Source organism: Panthera tigris, chromosome A2 (assembly GCF_018350195.1).
Source record: "Panthera tigris isolate Pti1 chromosome A2, P.tigris_Pti1_mat1.1, whole genome shotgun sequence".
Lineage (NCBI taxonomy): Eukaryota > Metazoa > Chordata > Mammalia > Carnivora > Felidae > Panthera > Panthera tigris.
In genome coordinates, this window is record NC_056661.1 from 155,489,391 (window position 1) to 155,500,131 (window position 10,741).

At 36.2% G+C, this 10,741-nt stretch overlaps 1 protein-coding gene and 1 long non-coding RNA gene across 2 annotated transcripts; one reads left to right on the forward strand and one right to left on the reverse strand.

The window, feature by feature from the left end:
* Positions 1-60: 60 nt before the first annotated feature.
* On the forward strand, positions 61-5,242 carry LOC122236464. Its single transcript, XR_006214541.1, has 3 exons — positions 61-151; positions 3,244-3,392; positions 4,780-5,242. It is a non-coding gene; the product is annotated as an uncharacterized LOC122236464 (long non-coding RNA).
* LOC122236463 (olfactory receptor 9A4-like) lies at positions 3,806-4,747 on the reverse strand. The gene has a single exon (XM_042977431.1). The coding sequence runs from the start codon at positions 4,745-4,747 to the stop codon at positions 3,806-3,808; it is 942 nt and encodes a 313-aa protein (XP_042833365.1).
* Positions 5,243-10,741: the final 5,499 nt, after the last annotated feature.

Here is a 10,741-nt window from a genome sequence, read left to right on the forward strand (position 1 = left end):
TTGTATTGTTGAATGGATAACATAAACAAATGTAATACATTTGCCAATAATAGCACAAAGGAGGTGGATAGAGGCAGAGCTGATCTGGAGAAAGAAAATGACACCAAATGGCACCTTGAATCTGAGGAAAAAGTTAACAGTACCAGAAAAGGTAAATGAGGATAATACAACAAATGCTATAAATATATACTTGCTCTTCTTTCTTCTTCCATGTTCTTTAAAAAATATATAAAGTAAAAAAGGTTTTAAATAAAAAAATATAAAGTAATAATTGTAACAATGTATTGCTAAGCTTGCAACTATATAGACACTGTAAGAACAGTAAGAAAAGAAGGGGAGAGAGCTACATAGGAGTAATGTTTCCCTAGCTAACTGGCATTGTTAGTATACACGTGAAGTGAATTCTAAATTAAGATGTACATGGCAAGTCATAGAGCATCATCAAAAAAAATGAACTTTTAAAAGTTTTAAACTTTAAAATGAAAATAATCAAAGATATCAAAATAAAAAGCCTTTAAAGACAAATATCATATGACTTCACTCATATGAGGACTTTAAGATACAAAACAGATGAACATAAGGTAAGCGAAGCAAAAATAATATAAAAACAGGGAGGGATACAAAACATAAAAGACTCTTAAACATAGAGAACAAACAGAGAGTTGCTGGAGGGGTTGAGGGAGGGGGGATGGGCTAAATGGGTAAGAGGCATTAAGGAATCTACTCCTGAAATCATGGTTACACTATATGCTAACTAACTTGGATGTAAATTAAAATATAAATAATTTTTTAAATTAAAAAATTAATTTAAAAATATAAATAAATAAATAAATAAATAAATAAATAAGAAAGCTTTTGCACAGTGAAGAAAACCACCAAGAAAATGTAAAGGCAACCCACTGAATGAGAGAAGATAGTTGCAAATGATACATTGATAAGAATTATGATCTAAAATTAAAATTATTATTAAATTATTATTTAAAAACAATACACTGAACAGCAAAAAAAACCACCCACAAATAATCCAGTTTAAAAATAGGGAAAGGTCCTGAATAGACATTTTTCCAAAGAAGACTTACAGATAGCAAATAGACACATGAAATGATGCTCCATATCATTCATCATCAGGGAAATGCAAATCAAAACTACAATGAGATATCACCTCATGCCTGTCAAAATGGCTAAAGTTAAAAAATACAAGAAATAACAAGTATTGGCAAAGATGTGAAGAAAAAGAAATCCTTGTGCACAATCGGCGGCAATGTAAATTGGTGCACCCCTTGTAGAAAACAGTATGGAGTTTTCTCAAAAAAAAAAAAATAGAAATACCATATGATACAGTAATTCTACTACTGGATATTTACCTGAAGAAAATGAAAACACTAATTAGAAAAGATACATTCACTCTTATGTTTATTGACAATAGCCAAGATATGAAAGCAACCTAAATGTCTACTAATAATTGAATGGATAAATGTATATGTGTGTGTGTGTGTGTGTGTGTGTGTGTGTGTGTGTGTGTGTGTAAAATGGAATGGTACTCATTCATTAAAAAATAAGCTCTTGCCATTTGAGACAGTATTGACGGACCTAGAAAGTAATATATACTAAGTGAAGTAAGTCAGACATTGAAGGACAAATACCATATGATTTTACTTATATGTGGAGTCTTAAAAAAACATAACAAATGAACAAAACAAAACAAACAAGCCAAAAAAACTCAGTACAGAACAAATTGGTATTTGCCAGAGGAGGCGGGTTGGGAGATGGGTGAAATAGATAAACAGGATTAAAAAGTACAAACTTTCAGTTATGAAGTAAGCACCAAGATGAAAAGCACAGCATAGGGAATAGTCAATCATATTGTAGCAATGTTGTATGCTGACTACACTTATTGTGGTAAACACTGAGTAGTGTATAGAATAGTTGAAACAATACACCATACATCTGTAACTAGTGTAACGTTGTATGTTAATTGCACTTCAATTTAAAAATAAAGAGTACTATAATCCAAGTAAATAAATAAATAAAATATTATACTAGTAAATATTGACTTCCGTAAAAGTAATGTAACTAGGATTAATATGTAAAATGATATAGTGGAAAAGGTGACCAACATGCGTAAACAAGAAGGGTTTTCAGTAGAGAAATAAAAACTGTAAGAAAGAATCAAAGGAAGATATTATAAACTAAAAAATACTGCATGAGGGGAAAAGAACTCCTTTCATAAGCTCATCAGTAGACTCAATAAAGCTGAAAAAACAATCAACAGATTTGAGAATAGGCAATATTATATATGTACAGCATATGTTTACTAAGTTTCCTACTGTCTAATTACTTGGACCAAAATATTTTATATTCCCACCAAAAATATGTAAAAGTTCCTATTCTTGCGCTATGAAAAGCCTTTGTACAAATTAGAAAAGGCATCCTTTCTGCATTACTGAAGGAGAAAAAAATGACAGACCTCAGAAAATGAATGTGGATGTGGGTGAATACCTTTGTGACAACCTTCAGCCCTTTCTCTAGCCAATGAAGTCCCATGACAACCCACTGGTTGGCTAGCAGAACATGGGTTGGATTAAGGCCCCACTCAACACCTCATCTAGTGCTCATATGAGGTGAAATCAGCTAGGTCATATGTGGTGGTCTTCCTTGTCCTCATCAAATGGAAGGCATCCCCACACAGCACTCTTTGCAAACCTATGGAACACCATCATCCACTGCTGGGTGGCTCAATATATCCACCCAGGTCAGGGCTGGCAGGAGGTGCTGAGTGTTATCATTTAATCAACACCTTCCATCAAATCCCTTCCTCAAACATTATGAATATCCTACAACTGCATTGCTAAATAGCCATGCCCTGGAATTCCTGAAGGACTGTGAGTTAAGAGGGTAGCTTCTCATTCCTTTGATGCTCCCCACAGAGAAGATCTATGGAAAGATACTAATACACATGGATTTGGGAGACAAAGAAATAAGGCATCATGAAGCCTGAAGTCTGGGTCTGGGAGCAGTCTCACTAGAAATAGTTGATTTAAGCAGCTGTAGAATGCTAATTCTCTGTAGAATTAGTCATTTAATTCTTATTTGTCTCAATTCCCAAACATCCCAAAATATTTCATATATTTACTTCACAAAGATTTACTGAAAAAAAAAAAGTATTCCAATCCCCATCTCACCAATCTAGGTTGCTTCTGTGGCAAAAAAAAAAATGTATATAACATTTTATTTACTTTGCAGTAGAATGGAACAAGAATAAACCGCATAATAAACCACAAGAGTAAGAGAGAAACACAATATTTAAAATATATGTGGCGATCTTGTCAAGAAATTGGACAAAATATAGAAAAAGTCTACAACAGATAACAATGGTGACAGCAACAACAAAAGTGAGCTTCTCTTCCTTGGTACTCTAATTATTCCAGACCTGCACCCTTAGCCTTCTCCCATATCCTTCCTCCATCAGGATACACATTTTGAGAAAGGGATTATAAGCGAATTAACTGAGCTATAGATTGCTACAAAAATATATGTGCTTCTTTTCTCTACTTCCTCCCACTTCCCAAAGATACGCTTCCATAGTTCAATAGTGGAAGCAGCAGGAACTGATGAATGAGATTCTAGTGAGCACAGATGGGTTTCATTTTCATCTTCTTTGTCTTCTTCCATGGCCTGACTGGAAACTGTACATACCATTTGCTTCTGAAAGGATGATAATGATAAGAGAGGAATTAGGGTTTTCTAGGTTACTTAATAATCCCCAATGATTACTGTGTTTCCACACAAAATTGACATAGAAGAATCAATCCTTGACCAGTCGACAGCAGCGTTTCATACCATCCCGAAGGGCTTCTTTGACTTTGTCATTCCTCAGGGTGAAGATGAAAGGGTTCAGGAAAGGGGTTACCACAGAAATAAACAGGGAAACTATCTTGTACTCAGCAGCCTGTGTTTGCTTAGGTTTTACAAACAGGAACAAGCAGCTTCCATAGCCAATCACAACAAAGATGAAGTGAGAGGCACACGTAGAGAAGGCTTTCCTCCGGCCCGAGGCTGTGGGGATCTTGAGGATGGTAGAGATGATGTAGGTGTAGGAGACTATTGTTGGGGCCAGCGAACCAATGATAATGACAACAGCCATTAAAAAGAGAACAAACTCTGTGAAAAGAGTGTCACCACAGGATAGTTTGAGCAGTTGCCCTCGGTCACAGAAAAAATGGTCTAACAGATTTGACTTGCAGAATGTAAACTGAAATGTGGCATAGACTGGCCATATTTCAGAAAGGAACCCAAACACCCATGACACAATGACCACCCAGATGCAGGTGTGGCTGTTCATAATGATGTTGTACCTCAAAGGGTTACAGACAGCCACGTAACGATCCACAGCCATCGCTCCCAGTAATGCGAACTCTGTGGTCCCCACAGCAAGGTACAGGAAGAGCTGGGTGACACATGCAGCCAGAGATATTGTCTGTATCCCAGGGAGCAGCAATCCCCAAAGCATCACAGGCACGATAATAGTTGTAACCAATATCTCCAAGGCAGAGAGATGACCAAGGAAGAAATACATAGGGGACCACAGACGTTTATCCACACAGACAATCACAATGATGACTGTGTTTCCCATTAGTGTCACTGAGTAGAAGAAAAAGAATATGGCAAAAAGAATGTGGTGTAGTTCTTGGGACCCAGGAAAGCCTAGAAGGCAGAACTCAGTGGCACTAGAGAGATTGTTCACCATTTACTCCTTGTTTCTGTTTTTGTAAAACCTAGAGCTTGAAGACTGGTAACATGGCTCCACATGGTCCTGTTCTCCAAAGAGAAGGAAGACAGGTTAGGATGAGAAACTATCTCCAACCTGAAGACCAGGTGAAAAGCCCCAACTGCAATGCTCTGCACAAGGCCACACCTCAATGTGGTGACCTCCAATCTACCTCAAGATCACCTGTCTTGAAGATGAAGACTCCTTCATCTCTATAGAGGATAAGAACCCTTTCTTGTTTTTTTACACCACTGGATATGCCTTCTTTCAGGGGACAGAGGATAAGAGTGTTAAACTGGCCACTTATGAAGCTGTGTTGATCAGCCACACCAGGCCTGGGATTGTGTCATTTCCTCTTATGTTAATTGTAGCAGATGATACAAAGGTGTTCTAGGTGATGTTCAAAACATGGAATATTGAACCCTGTGCCTCATCCTTACTAGTACTGTCTAGACTTATCGTGGGGGCAGTAGAAAAGCAGCAGAGGACTAAGACCAACACCTCTGCTTTCCCCAGAGTGTAAACTTCCATTGTACAGAGCAGAAACATCTATAAATGAGAACTATAGAACTTGAGATAGTTTCCCAGGGAAGAATCATTCTTCTCTAACTCCATGTGATTTGCAAAGTGCTGGGAGGGAGGAAAAGTGGCACCTGGCACTGACAAGGATAGATATGAGGGCAGTAGGCCCTTAGGATGTCTGCCTGGAACTTGACCTCTCACTTTTTTCATCCTATTACTCAAATGTCATCTCCTCAGAGAATTCTATCCAGTAATCCTACACCAATTAGGAATGGCTTGCTGTTACCATTCTTTGTAGCACTTTTTATTACCTGATTTGATATGTATACTAACTTTATTCCTTATTTTAACATTAAGCAAATTCAGCAGTGGATAGAACAAACAAAAATTCCTGCCCTATGGAGCTCACATTCAAGGGGAGGGTGGATGCCAGATTATATACAAGACAAGTAAGTACAATTATGATGCTAGTCTATTCATCATGCTGGAATAAACATAAGGCAAGGAAGAAGGACAGGAAATCTAATTTCATGTATTCACAGTTCATCTATGATACTAGAATATAAACTGTATGAAGGCAGGACATGTGTGTATATATCTATCTATATCTGTATCTGTATCTACATCTATATTTATATCTATATTATTGTTGAGCTATAAAGTCATGCTGATAAATTTCCCTACATGATAGTTGCTTGGATGTGTGCTATATGGTTAAATAGTACTTGATGTTCATTAAAGCAGCCGGGCCATACCCCGTGGAGCCTACTCTTCTTGATTTGCTTTCATGGCTCACATTACCATTTCCCCTTCCTCCCTTCCCTTACTCACGCCACCTCCTCTAAGCCTCTGAAGGTTGGAATGATGGGAAAACAGGTTAAGAACAGTATTGTGGGGATGGCTCAGTGATCTGCATTGCTAAAATGTCTGTGTATTGGGCACTGGGTGAAAAAATATAGAAGAATCTTAGCAGTGACTGTTTTTAACATTGGAACAGAGGAGAAATAAATCTGCTCTCTGCTGTGTAGAGGGGATTCGGTGATGTCCTCAACCACTCTTTAAGCTCTGGGCCTCCTTTGTTCTAACAGGCAGCCAAGCCCAGAACTCCAATCTGATCTTCTCCTACTCTCTCCTTCCTAGAGGAAAACCCTGAGAAAATACTCACCCCCATGGAGGGGCCTCTCCACCCTTCCCAGACTCTCCAGGACTTGGATAACTTGTCTGGCTACTGCTGATGCATATACAGGGGCCACAGCAACTTACTCAACAGGAGCTGAGCAGAAACTCCAGAAATAACAGCATTGTGGGAACTGAGGGTCTCTTTCTCTCTCCTTCCCTCCCACTACCCTCCTTCCCAAGGGGACTTAGTCACTGAGGTACCTGTTCTTAATTAGCCCAGGTTCAGGGCGTCCCTAAGCAATCAGACTGCGGAAAGCAGAACAAACTTTTAGTTATTCCCTTTTTTGACCAATTAAGGGTCAGAACTTTTGAAACTTTTTGCTTAATGAAGAAACCTGAAATCTCACCAATCACAGGCTTTCAATACCAAAAGTGCCTCCTCAAAGGCCCCAAGTCTAGGATTCAAGAGACATCTCAGACTCTAAGCAGATTACCCCTTCTGCCCTATATCCTAGACTCTTCTCCGATTCTCTTAGCTATTCAGAGAAAAAATCATCCCCTAACCCCCAATAGGACACATTACAATTGACATCTAAAATGTGCACCAGTATCCTAAAAGCATGCATATTGGTCTCAGTCAAAGCCTTAACTTCACCAGAAATCCCCTACAAAGCCTGTTTCCTCCTTCACTCATTTCATAGAGAGGCTCCTGCTCCTAACTCTGAGGACATTCCAGAAAACTGGGGAGAGTTTCTGCCTCCAAATTGTACTTCGCTCTCTGCTACTGTCTCAGGTTTCCACTCTTCTGAACACACATGCATCTGTATGCATTCAAGCAAGATTCTTACATTTATTTCTATGGTGTGTCCATGTTTGCCAGCTGGGCACTTCAAAGTGGGAAGCATAAGGACAGACAATGCAGGCAGTTATATCTACAACCTGAACCAACTGACAAATGTAAATTGTAAGTCTGCTTTATGCTAGAGCAAGACAGAAAAAATGGCAGCTACAACCATGTATCTGGATTTGGGATTTCATTTGAAGTATACCTGTTAAATCTGAGAGGGTCAATAGATGCAGAAGGGTATAATTTGGGAATAATCTTCCTTCCCATTTCTGATGTTGCCAAGCCCAACTAGATTGCCATATAATATTAGAAAAAATTTATAAGTATGTATCTGCATATTCTTTATAGAAAATCCTGTGAAAATCTATTTTAAAACCTTTTCTCTCTCATTAACAATATATAAAAATAGATAAAAATAGATATATATGGGAATGCAAGCTGGTGTAGCCACTCTGGAAAACAGTTTGGAGGTTCCTCAAAAAATTAAAAATAGAACTACCCTATGGCCCAGCAATTGCACTACTAGGTATTTATACAAGAGAAACAGGTATGCTGTTTCGAAGGGACACATGCACCCCAATGTTTATAGCAGCACTATTAACAATAGTCAAAGTATGGAAAGAGCCCAAATGTCCATCGATGGATTAATGGATAAAGACAATGTGGTGTATATATACAATGGAGTATTACTCGGCAATCAAACAGAATGAAATCTTGCCATTTGCAACTATGTTGATGGAACTGGAGGGTATTAGGCTAAGCGAAATTAGTCAGTCAGAGAAAGACAACTATCATATGACTTCACTCATATGAGGACTTTAAGACACAGAACAGATGAACATAAGGGAAGGGAAGCAAAAATGATATTTAAAAAAGCGAGGGGAACAAAACACAAGAGACTCTTAAATATTGAGAACAAACAGAGGGTTACTGGAAGGATTGTGGGGGGGTGGGGAATGGGCTAAATGGGTAAGGGGCATTAAGAAATCTACTCCTGAAATCATTGTTGCACTATATGCTAACTCATTTGGATGTAAATTAAAGAAAAAAATAGAAGCTCCTGTAACAGGAAAACTAAATGAATAAAAATTTTAAAAAATAGATATAAAGCCAAAAAAAATAGATATAAAGCGTATCTATACATGTTGCCCACTTTTATCTCTGCATAGTGTTCCATTATAGGGATGCCCATTCTTTATTAGTTAGCCCTCTGCTGATCATTGCTTATTGTGTTCATTTTATTGTGAAAAATGATGCTATAAATATCTTTATACATCATAACTCCATACACATTGATATTTCTGATAAATCCCTAGACTGGGCACTTATAAGGTAGATATGTTAAAGGTATTGGTTTCTATTAACACCAATTATACTCCAAAGATTTTGGATTGATTCACACTGACACTAAGACTGTGTGATAAGAGCACTCTTGATTTCCTGATCTGCTACTAACCAAAGATATGATCATAATTCATTTAAATTAAAGACAACTATATTAAAATACTTTAAATGAGAAATCAATTGGAAAACCTGCTGAAGTAGAAAATGTTTTGAAAGTTAAAAATTACCAAAACTGATTCAAAAAGAAATTAAACACGTTTCCTAAGTATTCCTAATATGGAAAATAATTGAATTCATAATTCAAAATGCTCCCACACAGAAAACTATACTTTCAAGTGGCTTTACTGGTATATTCTATCAAATTTTTAAGGAAGAAATATTTCCAATTCTACATAGAATTTTCCAGAAAATTGAGTGCAAGGGAACGCTGGTCATTAATTTTATGAGGTCAGAATTAAATCTTGATACCAAGGACACTGAAAGAAAAGAAAACTAAGAACCAATATCCTTTGTGAATATGAAAGGAAAAATCCTTAGTAAAATATGAGAAAATAAAATCCAGCAATACTTAAAGAGAATAATGTGCCATAAAAAAAAGGATGGTTTTATTCCAGATATGCTAGGTTAGGTTAACATTGGGAGATTAATATAATTCACCATATGAACAGAAATAAAGAGAAAAACCACATGGTCACTTAAACAAGAGCAGAGAAGGCATTTCACTAAAATCAACATCCACTGATGAAAAACTCTGATCAAACTAGGAACAAATGGAATCTTCTTTAAACTCATAAATAGAACCCACCAAAAATCTAATTCTAACATGAAACCTAATGATGAAAGACCTAATTTCTTCCTCCAAGATAGGGAGGAAGGCAACAATATCTGTTCTCACCAATTCTATTCAACATTAAACTGGACATCCTAGCTAATGCATTAAGGCAAGAAAATGAAATTAAAAGCATACAGTTAGGAAATAAAGAAAAAATATTTATTTGCAGATTACATAATCCATTATGCAGAAAATCCTCAGAGATCCACAAAACAAAAACAAAAACAAAAACAAAAACAAACAAAAACTTCCCAGAAATAATGAGTGATTACCAGGCCCACAGGACAAAGGCCTCAATATATAAAAATCTATTGTATTGTTACATACTAGCAAGAAACCAGAGATGGAAATAAAAATTATAATTTATAATAAGATGCAAAAAATGAAATACTAAAAGATAACTCAACAAACTGTATATGACTATACACTTGAAACTATAAAACATGGCTGATATAAACTGAGAAATACCTAAATAAATTAACATTGTATTTTCATGAATCAGAAGCTTGAATTTTGTTTAAATGCCTTTTTTTTTTAAATTAGTCTCTAAATTCAATAAAATGTCACTCACAATCCCAGGAAGTTTTTATTTTAATATTGAAGAGCTGACTCTAAGATTTCTATGCAACTATGAAGAACTAAGAAGAGCCAAAAGAATTTTGAAAAAGAACAAAAAAGGTGGGAGACTCACAATACCTTATTTACAACTTAATTTAAGTTACAGTAATCAAAACACTATCTTACTTACATACTATGATTAGATCAACAGACATAAACCAATAAAATAGAATAGAGAATTCAGACACAAAGGCCAACATACATCTTTAATTGATTTTGACCACATGAAGTGTTGGTGAAGGTGTGGAGAAACTGGATCTTTCGTACAATGCTGGTGATATAAACAACAAGTAAACATACACTTACCCTACAAAGCCATAATTCAACTTCACTCTTAGATATTTTCCCAATCTATAAGAAAACACACACCACAAAAGACATCTTCGTGAATGCAATTTTATTCACAATAAACTCGAAAAACCCAAGTAATGCTTAATAAGTGAATGGATAAATAAATGGTACATTCATACAGTGGAACACTACTCAGAAATAAAAATCTATTGATAGATGCACATCATGGATAATTCTGTACAGGGCTACAGTAAGCAAAAGAATCCTGACATAAATATTATTATTTCATTAATAAGCTCAAGAAACAAAAAATCTGATCTATAATAACAGAAAACAGCCTGAGGTTAGGAATGAAAATGGAGATTTATTCAAAAGGAGCACAGAGAAACCTTTAGGGTGA

Coding starts and splice junctions, on each gene's coding strand:
- LOC122236463 (XM_042977431.1), bottom strand. CDS start 4,747: ATGGTGAACAATCTCTCTAGTGCCACTGAGTTCTGCCTTCTAGGCTTT.